General features: G+C 40.2%; 1 protein-coding gene across 1 annotated transcript in view; it reads left to right on the top strand.

The window, feature by feature from the left end:
• DYNC2H1 (dynein cytoplasmic 2 heavy chain 1) overlaps positions 1-18,979 on the top strand; it is a 260,672-nt gene that overhangs the window by 217,675 nt on the left and 24,018 nt on the right. The window contains exons 80-81 of the mRNA XM_081797372.1: positions 1,333-1,542; positions 17,321-17,410. Coding sequence (XP_081653498.1) covers positions 1,333-1,542; positions 17,321-17,410 — 300 coding nt within the window. The remainder of the gene's footprint in view (positions 1-1,332; positions 1,543-17,320; positions 17,411-18,979) is intronic.

Raw genomic sequence — 18,979 nt, 5'->3', positions numbered from 1 at the left:
AGCCTCCTGTGCTGCAGAGAACTTGTTCCTGACAGGAAGAGTGGATCCGCGCAGCAAACTGCATTGTTGTCTTGTCTTGAGAACTTGCCGCGGCCGCCCCAGCCTTCGGCTGCCACCACCCCAATCAGTCAGCATCCCTCAGCACTGAGGCAAGACCCTCCACCAGCAGAAAGGTGATGACTCACTGCAAGCTCAGATGATGTTAGCAAATTTAACAATAAAGTATTTTTTAATTAAGGTGTATAAATTGTTTTGTTTTTTTTTAAGATAATGCTATTGCACAATTAAGAGACTATGGTATAGCATAAACATAACTTTATAGGCACTGGGAACCAAAAAATTCATTTGACTTGGTTTATTGTAATATTTGCCTTATTGTGGTTGTGAGGAACCGAACCCACAATATCTCTGAGGTATGCCTATATAGCGATAATAGAAGTAAACATGTCTAAATTTGAGGTCTTAACCCAAATCAGTCTTCAGGAATAATCTTAAGCTAATAAAATTTATTTAATGGCAATAGCCATGTTAGATCATCATGTCGTTAAATTATTTATCATGCTCAATAGATGAAAAAGACCGTGCTCTCATGGATATATGAATGTGACAACCATTAGAGCAAAGAGAAGGGATCCTTAACCAGGCTTGTAAGCAGAATATATAAGGAAAGTTAGGATAACGTATAGTAGGTAAGAGAAAAGGACTTCCCACATTTATCTCTTGATTGTATTTTAGCACTTGTAGAATATTATTGAAGGTAATTTTTTTTCTTCTTAACCATATAAGCTCTTTAGCTACAACTCCTGTTCCTTGAGTTTTTCCTACTAATTTGAGAAATCCTAGAAATCCATGTGTCAGAATCTCTGTTAAAGTATAGATGGAGAAATAAACATGAAGATGTAATACTCACTGATCTTGAGTACAAGATGTATAGTGTGGTTCTGTAATATACATACAGGGAATTTTCAAATTGAGTTAAATAACCACCTTTTACTTCAAATCCATAATTTCTTCTCTTATTCTCGGTGTAGCTGTTCTGTCTTTGCATTGGCTTATAGAGCCTTTCTTCCCATCTTTCCTACTGTATTGACTGCTGCGTCTCAGGGTGGCTCCCCCATTCTCTGTTCCCACACCCATACCACTTCAAATGGTGATGAACTCCAGAATTCCCTTCCTGTGTATTCACAGAGTTAATAAACTTGGCCACTGTAAAACAACAGTATTTCAAAACGGAGTGGGACAACAAGGAATTTTAGTAAGTTTTGAAGTGTTTAGTGTCAGTGATTTGTGCTGCTTTTCAGTTAAGTATGACCTGACATATTATTCTTCTAGAATTCAAACCTGATTCATCAGAAGGTGTCTCCTCCTAGTGATCGACAAGGATCTCCAATATTGTCATTCATCATTCTGGAACAATTTAATGCCATTCGCTTAGTCCAAAGTATTCATCAATCTCTTGCCGCTCTCAGCAAAGTCATCAGAGGAACTACCTTACTGAGTTCAGAAGTACAGAAATTGGCAAGTGCTTTATTAAACCAAAAGGTAAGCCAAAATTAAATATATGTGTTTTTATTTCATTATTATAAATGACTCTTTCATTATGTATACGTTTGTCAAGTCTTACAGTTAACAGTAGCAGAAAGCCCAAGTTAAACTACCGTAGCCAGATAGGAATTAATTGGCTAATATAATGGAAGGATCCAAGGGTAGCCAGCGTTAAGTCAGCTTGATGCAGGAGCTGCAGATTGTCATTAGGATCTTAGCTTGTGTTATTTGTCTACCTGTCTAGTCATGTTGTATGTGAGTGCGTATATATATATGCTTATTTGTATGTGTATGTACATGCAGCCTCCCTGTTGATGTCACTTTGGGGCAGGTCATCTATACATGATGGTATCCTAGCATGCTGAGCAACAGAAAGAACACCTTTCTCCTGGTAACTCAGGCAAAAATCTTGGGATTAGCTTTAATCCAAACTGATTGGATTGTGTTTGATGCCTAGCCCCTTTAAAATTCTCTGTTCAGGATTTGCAAAGTTCTCATTGGCTAGAGCTTCAGCCGAATATGTATACCAGCAGCTAGGATGGATTCAGCTCCATCTGTAATGTGGTATACTCCAAGTAAGGGAAGGATGGTTACCCAGTGGAGAATCAAGGTACTTTTAGCAGAAGAAAGGGAAATCCACTTCTCTTGCTGAATAATTGACCCATTTTATTTTTTTTTTTTTAAGATTTTATTTATTTGAGAGAGAGCATGAGCGGTGGGGAGGGGGAGAGGAGGAGAGAGAAGCAGACTCCCCGCTGAGCAGGGAGCCCAACATGGATGTGGGAATCGATCCCGGGACCCTGAGATCGTGACCTGAGCTGAAGGCAGACGCTTCACTGACTGAGCCACCCAGATGCCCAATTAAACCATTTTAAATATCAGTAAAATCCATGTATTATAGATCTATTGGCTAGAAACAAAAAAATTGGAGTATCTGACATATATTTACTTTAGTTTTTTGGAAAATATACACCTTACAGAACTTGGCATCTGGAAAAGATTTCACTAGGGTTCCATAGGAATTTAGAAAGAAAAAAGTTTTGTTTTCCCCCTGACTCCAACACTGTTTACCCTCAATATAGAAAACTCTGATGGTCAACTTAAAGTCTTCTACATAAAAGATCATCTTCCTGGAAGTTCCTGTATCTTACATAAAAAGATTTCTGTCTTAGTTCAGGCTGCTATAACAGATTCCAACACATTGGGTGGCTTAAACAATAAACATTTATTTCTCATAGTTCTCAAGATCAAATTGCTGGTAGATCTGGTGTCTGATGAGGCCTGCTTCCTGCTTTGCTCATGGCCATCTTTTTGCTGTGTTCTCACGTAGCACAGAGGAAAGAGAGAGGAATCAACCTCTCTCCTGTCCCTTCTTAGGAGGGCATTAATCCCATCATGTTTGCTCCACCCTTATGACTTACTACCTCCCCAAAGCCTCATCTCCAAATATTATCACCTAGGGGGTTAAGGTTTCAACATATGGATTTGAGGGAGGCACAAACTTTCAGTCCACTGCAATATCCATTCCTTTTCTGCATAGACAAAAAGGCATACTCTGCCAACCTTATGTTCCTTTTTCTCTTTACCTTGGAAAGGAAATCTCAGCTTTGCATTGTGTACTGCATTTAAATGGTTTTTCTCTGTATATAGATGACTGTTTGAATCAACGATGATATTCAAAATACCATAGTAGTAGTATATTGTTCTATAAGCTGTATCTAACTTCTTTTTAATTTCAAGTGATACATTATCTATCATGAAAGCTCCTTGAGCATTTCAAGGAAACACTGAGAAAGGATTGTGAGAGCTCTGAAGAGCTTACATTAGTTAGCTCATGTAAGCACCACGTGCAAGGTTACCTTTATTCTACTGGGAGGGGCCTGAGGCAGATGGGCGCTCAGTCACTTAACCAGAGTCACGCAGGGAGAACTTGTAGAGTCAGGAACCTAGGCGGGTCTGGTGCCTTTATAAATAGAAATGATTTAAATTTACCAAAAGATAAATTTTCATGAGAGTGTATTTCTTTAAAATCCAACTTCATGCTGTCTAAGGGCAAAATGTACGGGATTGCATTTAATGACAGTTGAGTGAGGTCTAGGAGGAGAGTCACACTGATAGAGCACGAGTGTAGAGGAGGACAGCAAGTTTGGTGGAACTCACACACACTGACACGTAGAAAATTCAGCTTAGATCAGATTTTGAGGTTTCTAAAGCCAAAGAAAAGGTGTTGGATTAAATGCCATAGGCAATAAGAATATTTTCGTGTAGAAATAATGTCACAAAAGGCCAAGAAAGTGGCCCGTGGAATAGGTCTATCTGCGACTTGGTAGCTGTGTGACGGGCAGGTCAGGTAAACCTCTCTAAACATTACTTTTCTCGTTTGTAAAATGAGGATAATAAAGATAACCTACCCTATGGGGTTGGTATGAAAATTAAATCATAAGTAAAGTGCTTGGTACAAAGCAAGTATTCTCTAAATGATAGTTGCTTTTGTTATTGTTACTTTAGGAGAACTTTATTAGGTAAAAAGCAGCTTTTGGAGCAGTTGACTGGTAACACTATACAAAACTAGTTTATAGAAGTAGGGGTATCATGTGGGTTACTATTTACTCATCTCAGTAAGAGCTGGTTAGGGCATGGAATAGGGTGGCTCAAGAGGGTTGTATGTGATATAAATGAAAAATAGAAAAAGTCATCAGCAGACCTGGCTTCTTGTTTTGCTTCTGCTGTTATAAACCATTTGGGTGATCTTTGGCATAAACACTTGAAAAAAATGAAGAAATCATTTTTTATAATGGTTTTGTAATGTGGCTTATTAGACCATAGTGAAAGATAAAGAGTTAAATTGGCTTTATTATATGAAACATTTTCCATGAGTAAAACCAAGGAATGGCATTTTATAAAGAAGTCATAGATTTTTAATTCTTGATAGCGCCTCTTTCTCTTCCCCTGACTCAGTAAGTTCTCCTCAGTGTTTCTGTATTTGGCATAGCACCAGGGCCTGACGACTTCTTAATTACAGTGTGTTGAGGATGTAGACAATCTCATTATTAATGTATTAAATTAAGTTTTATATATTACACATATTACACTTTTTTAAAAAATTTATATGTCAGAAGGACAGAGCACAAGTAGGGCAGGGTGAGCTGCAGGCAGAGGCAGAGGGAGAAGCAGGCTCCACACTGAGCAGGGAGCCCGACGTGGGGCTCGATCCCAGGACCCTGGGATCATGACCTGAGCTGAAGGCAGACGCCTAATGACTGAGCCACCCAGGCGCCCCTATATATTACACTTTGAATTGAGAAATACAGCCTCTAAAATATCACTATTTTTGAAATATTTTTATAATTTGCATGAAAACAAATTGGTTAAAATTCTTTCCAAGGATGAAAGCATGTTTTGCAAAGCACATTTACATTATACCACAGAGAATATCTCTAGAGATGTTTCTTGGTGTCTGATGAGACTCAGACTAGGCTGACCTTCACCAAGACAAGATCCATAAAATGGTTTCTGACATTTACTTTCCAATGAGTTTTACCAAGAATTGTGAATCCAGTACTATCCTATTTATTTCAAGATAAAAATTTAATGTTTTATTACATTTGAATGTGACAAGTTCTGTATTAAGTGATATGACTTAATGTAAGTTAGGAAATAGTTCAGTACTTGACATTTTCTTACTGTGTTGACATGATTGGATTAAGAATTTTCTTAGAGAGAATTACGACTTTTTTATTTCTTTGACAGCTTCTGGTAATCTACGAAAACATTTTTTTTATTTATAAAAAGTCACAATATAATTTGTTAAAGAGAATAGTACTGTTAAATATTGCGACTCTTCTTTTACATATTAGGACATGGGCTTTAAATTATAATTTAAATGAATAAAAATTGAAAAGATAGAATACAAAATCATTTCATCTTTCTTCCTGAGCAATGCCTTCTGTTCAGATATGCACATATATACATATAGAACTTTACTGTATAGTTTCAGGATGTCTAAGAGTTAGGATCTCCTCTGCTGGATAGTTTTTTCCTTTCACTCCTTTGTCTGCCATGGTCTTCTTTCTAGCAGTGGTTTTCAAAGTGTGGTCTGCAGACCAGGAACATCCACATCACCTGAGAACTTGGGAGTGTGAAGTCTTGACTGACTGTGTGAATCAAACTCTGTGTTCCCCTGCAATCTGCATTTTATCAGTCCCTTGAGATGGTTCTGATGCAGGCCAAGGTTTTAGAAATGCATCGTGTAGTCAGAATTCCCATAAAAACTGGCAGAAGCACCTGCCACATCACCTTTCAGCCCCCCGACTCCACCCATCAGTGTGACCACCTCCATCGTTGGTCTCTAAATCTTGGGGGAAAAGAAAAGATGCTCATTCTTATGAAATGTCTGGGGAGACTTCCAACTTTCCTTAAAGGGTCCCTCTTGTAAAATTTATCTATCTTTGTGCAAATAGTGCTTTAAAAAGTCATCAGCTGCCTTACCTAATGATAATTATTAATGGTGAGTGATTTGCACTCTTCCATTAGAATAAACACCTTATGTTTTATGTAACACTTTACCAGGTGAGAGTGCTTCTGTGCTCTGCTCTCATCATGCCCCTTCACTAAGATCAGAAAATGTCCCATAAAGTGGCAGAGCCCATACTGCAGTCCTGGTGTTGTGTTTCCTACATCAGTGTTCTCCCCACTTCCTCTGTCACTGAGTAATTTAATTCTATCATGAAGTTGTAGGGTAGTCTTTGTTACAAGAGGCACTTAGCAGCTTTGTGAACACTGAACTCCACATACTCACCTCCAAAGGCTTATCACATACTGGGATGGAACTCCCCCACCTCCTTGTCTCTAGCTTCACTGAAATCTGAATTTTATTAGATACACTTACAAATGGAAATCAGTTCCTGATGATTTATGTCAGTACGACGGGGCCTGCATATATCCAGAATCTCTAGTATCTTGGAATTCTCCTTCAGTATCCCTAATTTAATACTGTTAATGTGCATGATAAGAGAATATATACTTTTTTTTTTTAGCAGAGATTTTTAACTCTGGAATTTATTCTTCCCCTTGTCCTTTTTTATTCATTTAGCAAGTGGAAATGGAATTATAGTGTTGTAAGACCTTTGTGCTATATGTGAAGTTTTATTAATATTATTTGGAGTTTCATTAATATCACTTAATAGCTGTTTTTTGAAGGTAGACTGTATTAAGTTAAAGATGTGTACTATAAATCCTAAAGCAACCAATAAAAATAAAATTAAAATACCACAGAGGTATGTGTAATGAGCCAATTTAGGACATAAGATGGAAATACAACCTTTACTTAAATAGTCCAAAGAAAGATGAAGAAATAGAGAAGTCGGAAGTTACCAGTATCAGGAATAAGACAAGAGACATCACTACAGTTTCTACAGACATTAAAAGCATAATGGAATATTTTTAACAGCTTTATGCTTATAAATTCAACAACTTAGATGAAATGTATGAATTCCTTGAAAGATATGAACTACCAAATCTCATTCAAGAAGAAATAGTCTATAGCCTATACTCTCTGTCTATTAAAGAATTTGAATTTGTTACTAACTTTCCCACAAAGAGAGCTCGTAGAATTCACTGCTGAAATCTAATTAATATTCAAGGAAGAAATAATACCCACTCTATGTAAACTCTTCCAGAAAATAGAAGAGGCAGGAGTACTTCCCTGAACTTCCTGAGACCAGCATTGCCTGATAGCAAAAGCTAACAAAGACATCATAATAAAGGAAATCTATAGATAAATTTCCTTCTTCAACATAGACCCAAACTTCTTGACAAGATATTAGCAAATTAAGTTCAACAAAATATAAAAGTGGGTAATGCATTTTGACTAAGTGGGGTTTATTCTAGGAATATAAATTAGGTGGAATTAAAAAAATGTTATTTATCATTTTAATAGACTAGTAAAAATTACATGATTATCTCAGTAGACACAGAAAAGGCATTAGACAAAAGTCCAATAATACATAGCTCAGTGGAATGGAACAGAGTCTAGGGAAAGACCCACTGATGTATGATCAATTGATTTTCACCAGATATGCTATGGCAATTAAAGAGAGAAAGGAAAATCTCTCTAATAGACAGTTACTGGAACAATTGAAGAGCCAAAGCAAAAAAAAATTAGAATCCTTCACCTGTATCTCCAAACATATAAAAATTATCCCCAAATTGATTATACGGTTTTGAATATAAAAAGTTAGCCACAGACAGGATAAAGATTAGCTAGACCCAACAAAGGAACATTTATCTAGAAATTTTTTTTTAAATTTTTTATTGTTACGTTAATCCCCATACATTACATCATTAGTTTTAGATGAAGTGTTCCATGATTCATTGTTTGTGCATAACACCCAGTGCTCCATGCAGAACGTGCCCTCCTCAATACCCATCACCAGGCTAACCCATCCTCCCACGCCCCTCCCCTCTAGAACCCTCCGTTTGTTTTTCAGAGTCCATCGTCTCTCATGGTTCGTCTCCCCCTCCGATTTCCCCCCCTTCATTCTTCCCCTCCTGCTACATTCTTCTTCTTTTTTTTTTCTTTCTTAACATATATTGCATTGTTTCAGAGGTACAGATCTGAGATTCAACAGTCTTGCACAATTCACAGTGCTTACCAGAGCACAAACCCTCCCCAGTGTCCATCACCCAGTCACCCCATCCCTCCCCCCCCACCCCCCACTCCAGCAACCCTCAGTTTGTTTCCTGAGATTGAGTCTCTTATGGCTTGTCTCCCCCTCCAGTTTCATTCGTCTTTCTTTTTTCGTTTCGTTTCGTTTCTTTCCTTTCCTTTCCTTTTCTTTCTTTCTTTCTTTTTTTCTTTTCTTTTCTTTTCTTTTCTTTTCTTTTCTTTTCTTTTCCTTTTTGTGTGGTTTAGGCTGGCCTCATAGAATAAATTTGGAAGCATTCTTTCCTCTTCTATTTTTTGGAGTAGTTTGAGAATATTCGGTATTAACTTTTTTTTAAATGTTCGATAAAATCCACCTGTGAAGCCATCTGGCCCTGGACTTTTGTTGGGAGGTTTTTGATTGCAGATTCAATTTTGTTACTAGTTACTGGTCTGTTGAGATTTTCTGTTTATTCCTGATTCAGTTGTAGAAGAATGTATGTTTCTAGGAATTTATTTCTTCTAGATTGTCCAATTTGTTGGCATGTAGGTTTTTTGGAGTAGTCTCTTATACCCCTTTGTATTGCTGTGGCATAGGATGCAACTTCTACTCTTTCATTTCTGATAATATGTATTTGAGTAATGTCTGGGTTTTTTTTTTTTTCTTTGATGAGTCAGGCTAACAGTTTATCAATTTTGTTAATCTTTTTAAAGAACAAGCTCTTTATTGATCTTTTCTGTTGTTTTTTTTTAAATCTCTGTTTCATTTATCCCCCTCTGATCTTTGTTATTTCTTTCCTTCCACTAACTTTGGGTTATGTTTGTTGTTCTTTTTCTTGTTCCTTTAGGTGTAAGGTTAGGTTGTTTGGGATTTTTATTGTTTCTTGAAGGAGGCCTTTATCACTATAAACTTGCTTCTTAGAAACTGCTTTTGCTGTGTCTCAGAGATTTTGGATCATGGTGCTTACACTTTGATTTGTCTCCAGGTATTTGATCTCCTCTTTATTTCTTCATTGACCCCTTGGTTGTTTAGTAGCATGTTGTTTAGCCTCCACATGTGTGTGGTTTTCGGGGTGTTTTTCTTGTGATTTCTAGTTTCATACCATTGTGATTGGAAAAGATGCTTGACATGATTCCAGCTTTCTTAATGTATTGAGACTTGTTTTGTGGCATAACATGTGATCTCTTTTGGAGGATGTTCCATGTGCACTTGGAAAGTAGATGTATTCCGTTTTCGAATGGAAAGCTCTGTCTGTATCTATTAAATCCATCTGACCTAGTATGTTGTTCAAGGCCAGTATTCCTTTATTGATTTTCTACCTGGATGATCTGTCCATTGATGTAAGTAGTGTGTTAAAGTTCCCTATTACTGTCAGTGTCTCCCTCTGTGTCTGTTAATAGTTCCTTTATGTATTTAGATGCCCCTATCTGGGTGTAAAGTTGTTTACAAGTTTTATGTTTTCTTGTTGGATTAATCCTTTTATCATTATGCAATACCCTTCTTTGTCTTTTCTTACAGTCTTTGTTTTGAAGAGTATTTTGTATGATGAAAGTATTGCTGCCTTTTTTTTTCATTCTATTTGCATCATGTATCTTCTTCCATCCTTTTGCTTTCAGTCTGTGTGTGTCTTTAAGTCTGAAATGAGTCTCTTGTATACAGCATATAGATGGGTCTTGTTTTTTATCCATTCTGATACTTGTGTCTCTTGAATGGAGCATTTAGTCCATTTACATTTTAAGTAATTATTTACAGTTTTGTACTTACTGCTATTTTGTTGATTGTTTTCTGATTGTTTTTGTAGTTCTTATTCTGTTCCTTCTCTCTTTTTCCTTTTGATTCATGACTTTCTTTAGTGTAAGGCTTGGATTTCTCTTTCATTTTTGTGCATCTCTTTTATAAAGCTTTTGGTTTGTGGTTACCATTGGGTTGATATATAATATCCTATATGAATAGCAATATATATTAAGTTGATGGTCACTTAAGTCTGAACACATTCTAAAAGCAGTACATTTTACAACCCTCTCCACATTTTATATATATGTCATAATTTATATCTTTTCATATTGTGTTCTTTGACTAATTTTTATAGGTACAGTTGATTTTATTACATTTGTCTTTTAACCTTCAAACTGGCTTTATAAGTGATTAATTTATTACCTTTACTGTAAGTTTGCTTTTACCAGTGAAATTTTTCCATTTCACAATTTCTACCTAAAGAAGTTTCTTGAACACTTTTTGTAAGGCCTCGTTGTTGATGGTAAACTCCTTTAACTTTTGTTTGTCTGAGAAACTCTATTTCTCCTTTAATTCTGAATGATAATCTTCCCGGTTAGAGTATTTTTGGCTACAGGTTTTTCCTATCAGCACTTTGAATGTATCTTACTACTCCCTTCTAGTCTGTAAAGTTTCTGTCAAAAAATCAAATCATAGCCTTGTACGAATGCCTTTGTATGTAACTAGTTGCTTTTCTCATGCTGCTTTCAAAATTCTGTCTTCATCATTTTTGGCATTTTAATTATTATGTGTCTTGGTGTGGACCTCTGGATTCATTGTGTGCAGCTCTCTGTGCTTCCTGGACCTGGATGTCTGTTTCCTTCCCAGGTTAGGGAAGTTTTCAGCTATTATTTCTCAAAGTCCGTTTTCTTCCCTTTCTCTCTTCTCCTTTTGAGACACCTGCATTGTGAATATTATGACTCTTGATGTTGTGGTAGATAGCCTTAACTGCTCCTTATTTTTTGTCGTTCTTTTTATTTATTTATTTATTTTTTTTTTCCCTGTTCACCCTGGTTGCTTTCCACCGCCCTGTCTGCAGATCACTAATCCATTCTGCATCCCCTAATGTGTGGATGATCCCTGTAGTGTGCTTTTCATTTTAGTTATTGTATTCTTCAGCTCTGACTGGTTCGTTTTTATACTTTCTATTTCTTTGTTGAAGTTTTCACTGAGTTCTTTCACTCTTCTCTTCAGTCTGGTGAGTATCTTTATGACCATTACTTTGAACTCTCTGTCGGGCAGATTGTTTAACTCTGTTTCATGTACCTCTTTTTCTAGGGTTTTGTCTTGTTCTTTCCCCACTTGGATCCTATTCTTCTGTCTCTTTATTTTGTTTAACTCTCTGTGTTTGTGACTATGTAGTGTATAGGTCCGCTATGTGTCCTGGTCTTGAAAGTAGTGGGCTTATGTAGAAGGTGTCCTGTGGTGCCTGCTGGCTCATTCCCCACTGGTCACCAGTGCCAGGCGCTCCCCAGTGTCCCCAGTGTGGGTGCGGGCCCCCTCCTGTGTGGGGGGCTGTAACTGCTGCACGGGCTGTGCTGGGCGAGCTGGCCCTCAGCTCAGCTCTCTGCAGTGACCGTCACACGTGTGGGCAGGTCTTGCCCTGGGCACAGCGGCTGAGGCATACCTGTAGGAACTGTGGTCACACTGGTGGGTGGAGGAACTTCCCATGCAGCTGAGCGGGAGGCTCAGCTGTAGCCCCTGCTGGCTCCTCACCTCCCCAGGGCAGAAGTCACTGGAGGGGCGCCACTTCCTGCCAGGGCTACTCACTGGGTGTGGTGGGGCAAGAGGCACTTGGGAGTGGCACCTGCCAGGGCAGCTGAGTTGGGTGGGTTGGGCCCATAATGGAACACCTGGGTGAAGAAGCAGTGCTAGCACAGTAAATGGAGAGAAGCCTGTGGCCAGCTGGGCCCAAGGAGGGCGACAGAAATGGTGCCCACCTGCACTCCATTTCTTGGGAAAGCTTCTCCAGATCCCTGCTCCTCCAGCACATGTCCTAAAATTAGTCCGTAAATAAACCCCAGGCACTTTGGAAACCGCTGCTTCTGTGCTGGGTCTCAGGCTAAGAGACAGAGAGTATGGGTCCTTCGGGAGTGGAGACCCTGTTCCCTGTTGCCCTCTGGCTCTCCCGTAGTTAGGCACTAGTGACTTTGCAAGCCAGACGTTGTGGGGGTATTTCTCCTTGGTGCAAGTACCAAGGGCTGGGGATGCTCCTTGAGGGGCTTGATCCCATCACTCTTCTGTGCCTGGGATATATATCCCTCCTGCTTCTGGGTCACCACGGTGGGGGGTAGGGGGCTTGGTTCCTGATTGCACCTGTGTTCTTCATAACCTCGTTGACGTGGCCTCTTTATGTGTTTAGTTGTGGCAGTCTGCTCTGCCAGTCTCAGGTCGTTTTCAGAATCAGTTGCATTACATGTATTTGTTGCCTTAGTGTATCTGGGGGGGAGGTGAGCTCCAGTTCTCCTCCTGCAGCATCTCCCTGGCTCCCAGCGTAGCAACTTTTAACAATGGTGGTCATATGTAAAAGAGTAATTCCATTAGATACATCCCTCGGATCTGAAAGTCCTTAGTTCTGGTGCTGTTCTACAAACTCTTTTTCTATATTGATAAGAAAAGTAAAATCTTGGTAGCTAAGCAAAGGTCTTAGTAATATTAAATTGGAACCTATTATAAAGTAAATTATGGCTAGTGTAGGAGTTAGTGATAAGTTGTAAACTCTACCTATTGTCAAGCACTTCATCCACAATTGGAATTAGAGTGAACTACGTTTTTTTCTTTCTCTTTACCCCCTTTTTCAAAAAAAAAATTTAAACTGAATCCTTTTTTACACTATAACATCTCATTGCAACTTCTAGTGTTTGAAATAAATAGTGGTTACACAGCTGCTCCCATTTTCGGGAGCTACAGTAAACTTGAATCCCATGAAGCTGTCCAGACATCTCTTGTAACTTCAGCAGGTGCACGTCGTGGATTACCATTATCATCCTCCTGGGTGAACATCAGCACATGGCTCTTCTGAGTGCAGTGGTGGTGGTTGGCAGTGTGATAAACAACTACAATATTCAATAGAAGAGGAAAATGAGTCACTAAAAGTGGCGCTGTGTTTAAAGTTCACATAATAATAAACACTGAAATTATAGAGTAGAAATGAAAATATCCAAGATTATACTACAGTGCTTTCTTGTTCAGGTCACTTAAACTTTCCTTCCCTCAGTTTCTAAATGTTTGTAACGTGGTTCATGATTATGCCTCCCTCAGAGGGTTGTTTTGAAGGGTAGAGGTGTGCACGGAAGTACCATGCTCAGAACAGTGCCTGCCCCGTCCATGCCGCCAACTGCAGACGTGTTTGCTGTCGGGACCCTTCTCCTCTCATTCCCGTGGAGGTCCTCGCTGGCTCCTGCCTCACAAAGTGCAGCAGCTTCCTGACTCCCTTCCTGCCACCGCATCCATCCCCGAATGCCGCTTCTCCCTGTGTCTACTGGGGTAATGTCTCTGCAGTCAAATCCGATTGTGTCACATGCCCGGTTCAAGTTTAATTTGGTCTTAGCATTGCTTACCTGATCAAACTCCTTAGTATAGAGTCCAAAAAGCTTCCTGGTCTGGTCCTTACTTAATTAATGTCTCCCTTATTAATTGTCCTCCCTTTTCCTACTGTCTTTCTCTCCCGGAGTGTAGACTGTTTATCCCTTGAGATTTACCTCGGGTGTTATTTCCACCAGAAAGCGTTCCCTGACTCTCGCCCTCATACGGAGTGTGGATTTGGTGGACGCTAGCTCTGTGTATAATGAGCACTGCTCTTGTCGCTATCAGGGAACTTACTGTACCAACTGCAGTATCCCTTTTCTTTGTCTCTTTCCCTGCCTTCTCACACAAGTTGTTACGAACAGGGGTTGTGTTGTCATTTTGTATCCAGAGCACCTAACAGATGATTGCCAAGTAGCAGCTGTTTAACACAAGCTTGCTGAATAACCATGTACTTAATTGATGCTTGAAAGAGAGGGAAGGAAGTGAGCAGTGGACCCCTCCCCTGCTAGGACATCTGTTATGAAAAGGATGGGTAGCAGAAAGAGGTTCTGTTTAGGGTTAGACTTGGGCTCCAGCTCTATAACATTTAGTTAAAAACACTGATAAGTTAACCTGTTCTAAGCCTTAGTTTCCCCATTATTATAATTTGAATTCCTAATTCATAATTGTCTTGCGTTGAACCTCACATGGTGTAATATGCGTAAAGCACGATGGGAAGGTAAGATGCCTCACAGCTGGTACCGATGCTGACAGACTCTGGAGTGAGGTTGCCTGGGGCCACACGTGTGGCCTTCACGTGCTCCCTGTGTAACATGGCAGTGAAAGCAGCCCTTGCTCCTGAGGGTTATTGTGAGGAGCACATGGGATGGTGCCTCTCACGCGCTCGGTGCTCACACAGAGTTAGCAGCCAGCCAGCATTCGCTTAAAACACCCCCTCCAGTTCTTTCTGCCTTCGTCGAAATCCAGCACAACTCTCAGAACGTAGCACCTACTTCCTTTCCTAAGACTTCCTTCATTAAATCATTTTTATATAAACTCCCAAACATGATATGTAACACATTCTTGATACTTCGGCTGAACTGTACATGACACAGAGTCTAGTTTCATATGTACAATGTAGTGATCGTCATTTACGTGTAATACGAAGCGACCACCAAGATGAACGTAGCTACCACCTGTCCACATCCAGAGTTGTTACCATATTAGTCACGTTCCTTATTCTGTACGTTGCATCCCCATGTCTTACTTACTTTGTAACTGTAAGACTGTACCTTTCAGTCTCCTTCCCCTCCTCTCCTCTGGCAACCATCTGTTTGTTTTCTGTATTTATGGGTCTGTTTCTGTTTTCTTCTGTTTGTTGTGTTTGAGATTCCACATAGAGGTAAAATCATACGGTTGTCTTTCTGTGATTTACTTCACTTAGTATAATAGCCTCTAGGTTCACCCATATTGTCCCAAACAGATTCCTTCTTTTTCAAGATGGAGTAGTATTCTAGAGAGTGTGTGTGTGTGTGTGTTGCGTATTCCTTACCCATTCATCTGTCGATGGGCACATGGGTTCCTTCCATGTCTTGGTTGTAAGTAATGATGCCTTGAACATAAGCGTGCATGTGTATTCTGGAATTGTCTTTTCCATTTCCGGGTCGGACCAGATGTTTTCCAGAGCTGTGGTAGCACGGAACTGCAGGGTCCTTTCCTGCAGTTGTCCCCTGGGGTTTCGTTGGTGGGCAGGGCCTGCAGTTAGACCAGATGCCTGCCGCCAGCCCACTGCTGGGGCTGCAGTCCACCTGGTGTGTGTGGTTATCTTCCCTTCTCCCCGGGGCAGGGGTCGCTTAGCAGTGTTGCTGCCCCTGTCAGCGCTGCTGGCCCACGGCCAGGCTTGTGATGATGCTTCAGACGGATGGTGCTGAGGGCAGGTTGGTTGGAGCATATTCCTCGGAGAGCACGTGTGGGAGGTACGGAGTCACGAGCAAGCCAGGTGGAGGGTGTTCTCACTCATTGTCGCTGGTGTCGGCGTGTAGGCTGGTGTGTGGGGTCATGTTTGAAAATCACCACACCTGTCTCAGTTCAAAGCACCGTTCAGACACTTTTCTGTCATATTCTGAGGAAAGCTTACTTTACACATCTAAAGTGATTAAACCAGATATTTTACACTCTGAATTCCCACTATCTTATAATTTTTGTCTTCCATGCATTGTTGATATATCCCACAGTGTCGTTTCTCTACTATATAATCAGGCAGTGTTTTGGGGTATGAAATTGATGTTTTCTCCTTATTATTGCACTTTAGAAGTTTGAATATTTATATAATGTTTGGAAAGTCCAGCAAACCCTCACAGAAAAGGTATACCATGATGATGAACATGAATGTAAAGAATATTGTCAAGTAAAGAAGTATGTATTAATAGAGAATACCAGTTAATAAAAGGTCAGGTATTTAAAAGATAACTTTTTTAGAATGGTTTTATTTACTTATTTAACTTTAGAGTATTTTTTAAATTTCTTTTAATCATATAGTTCAGTGTGGTTTTGGGGATGAAATTTCTATTATACTTCTCTATTTAGAGTTTGAAGAAATTCTGGAGGAACGAAGACTTTTTTTAAAAATCTTTACCACTTACAAAATGAACTTGTCAATTTTAATTTGATTTCCTTATGTACTAAATATTGTTTTAAGCAAACAGTGGTTTGCTACTTTGTATATACCAGCTTATGTTTGCTTATTGTTTCAAGAATTTTACTTTAAAAAATCTTACTTTTTTTAATTTCAAGTTTCTATTTAAATTCTAGTTAGTTAACATATATGGTAAAATTGGTTTCAGGTGTAGAATTTAATGATTCATCCCTTACACACAAAACCCAGGGCTCATCACAAACAGTGCCTTCCTTAATACCCATCCCCCAAGACAAACCATGAGAGACGATGGACTCTGAGAAACAAACTGAGGGTTCTAGAGGAGAGGGGGGTGGGGGGGATGGGTTAGCCTGGTGATGGGTATTAAGGAGGGCACGTACTGAATGGAGCACTGGGTGTTATAAGCAAACAATGAATCATGGAACGTTACATCAAAAACTAATGATGTAATGTATGGTGATTAACATAACATAATTTAAAAAAAGGCTATAATAAAAAAAAAATACCCATCCCCTATCTGTCCCATCCCCTCCCCCACCTCACTCCATCAACCCTCAGTTTGCTCTCTGTAGTTAAACATCTCTTATGGTTTGCTTCCCTCTCTGTTTTTATCCCCTTCCCCTATGTTCATCTGTTTGTTTCTTAAATTCCACATATGAGTGAAGTCATATGGTATTTGTCTTTCTCTGACTTACTTCACTTAACACAATACCCTCTAGCTCCATCCATGTTGTGCAAATGGCAAGATTTCATCCTTTCTGATGGCTGAGTAAAATTCCATTGTATATATGAACCACATTTTCTTTATCCATTCATCTGTCGATGGACATTTAGAACTACTCTCCTATCCGGCAAGTGCACTAGAAGGTATTTACCCAAAAGATATAGAAATACTGATTTGAAGGGGCACGTGCACCCCGATGTTTATAGCACATTATCACCAATAGCAAAATTATAGAAACTCTCCTTTTAGAGAAACAGATTAATTCATTCTATCTCTGTCATTCATTTTATTATGTTATTTATTGTCATTCATTTTATTCAAAGGAAAACAGACATTATCTTAAGGAAATAAATCCATGGTGCACATAATGTGGATTATCCTGAAGTATTTTCCCCATCACACTAATGTTAAAGGTCTATTATGTGTAATACTATATGTGTAAACTTAATTTGGACCCTTTTTGAATTGCAGTGTCCTCTGGCATGGCAGAGCAAGTGGGAAGGCCCAGAAGACCCCTTACAGTACCTTGGAGGTGTCGTGGCTCGGGCCCTTGCGATACAGGTGAGAGTCAGTCCCCGAGCGACGGAGCGCGTGACTCCAGCGTCGCGGACGTGTGCACCGGGGTCGCTGTCCTGCCGGCAGCCGGGGACGATGCCACTCTCAGTGTCCGCAGTGCTTACGGGGCATTCTTTTAAAATGCTCCTTTTGTTTTTGTGTTTGTTTTTACTCACTGTGGCTCTTCATAACTTTTGAGAATGTAGAGAAGAATCTACACTTTTAATATATGTGGGTTGTGTGGTTGGTAACTGACACAGATTCATAACCGTGACTAATTCACTTTAGAGCATGTCCTACCCTCCCCGTAGGGAGCTGCTTTTTTCTCTTTTCTTTTTTCAACAAATCAAGTTTCTTCAGAGTGACCAGTCAGGTACCTTGCAGGAAAACTGAATGGAATAAGGAGTGATCTCAAGTGATTTTCTGAAAGGAACAGCAAATGGTACTGATTAGTTGGTGCACGCAGTGTCCCCTGTCCCCTGCATGGTTTCGTGGAGTCTCACTCCCTTCGTCCTCCGCGGTCACACCTGCTTCACAAACGGCCTCCTTTCCATGACTTCTGCGATCGTGAGTCCTTCTAGATGAAGCACGTACCTGTCCGCAGCTTCAGCCTTGTCATTGCTCATGACTGCTCCACCTTTGAACCCCTGGACACCTTTGAACTAGACTCTCTATAGACTCTTCCTGCCCAACTCAGCCTGGAATCCATGGCACATAACTTCAACCATTCCCTTTCCAGAATCTTCATTATCCTATCTCACTCTCCCTCGTGCCGCCTCCTTCCTAGAAAGTGTTGCATTGGGTTAGTCTCTGTCCATACACGAGCTGCTGAGCTCTGCTGGCGACACCAGACGGGGTCCAGTGAGGGAGGGGCTGGCCCTGCCCCTGTGTTCCACCTTGGCTGTTTCAGCCACGCACTACTTCCCTGAAAACCATTCTGTCACCACCTCCCTTTCCCTTAGACGAGCACCTTATGTTTTACTTTATAGAGAAGATTCAAGCTGTGAAATGTGGCCCTTTGAGAAGTCCGACCCTTCTCTCCCACCTACAGATTTCTCTGAACCTGCCCTCTCGTCTTTGAGCTAACAGAAAGAACTGACCTTCTGCTGGTGAAGGCTTCTTTTTAGCCCCGTGCACTTGATTTCCTGTGTTCTGAGCTCTGCAGACACTCCCTGCAGGGGCTCTTCCCTTACCCTGCTCTTCATCTCTCCCTCCCTCCGTGCTCCCTTGTGCCAGCTACAAATGAGACTCCTTTAAAGGCGCCAGGACTCATCTGAACGTTTGTTGGGCTTCTAATACGACTAACCTCTGGGTTGTAAGATTGTTGGAGAAAAAAATTCCTGGATCTGAAGATGACATTAAAATCAGCAGGTAGAGGGCGCCTGGGTGGCTCAGTTGGTTAAGCGACTGCCTTCGGCTCAGGTCATGATCCTGGAGTCCTGGGATCGAGTCCCGCATCGGGCTCCCTGCTCGGCAGGGAGTCTGCTTCTCCCTCTGACCCTCCCCCCTCTCATGTGCTCTCTGTCTCTCTCATTCTCTCTGTCTCAAATAAATAAATAAAATCTTTAAAAAAAA

Source organism: Leptonychotes weddellii, chromosome 11 (assembly GCF_054177405.1).
Source record: "Leptonychotes weddellii isolate Sample4059 chromosome 11, ASM5417740v2, whole genome shotgun sequence".
NCBI lineage: Eukaryota > Metazoa > Chordata > Mammalia > Carnivora > Phocidae > Leptonychotes > Leptonychotes weddellii.
Note: the sequence above shows the minus strand (reverse complement) of the source record. Positions and strands in the feature narration are given on the sequence as shown.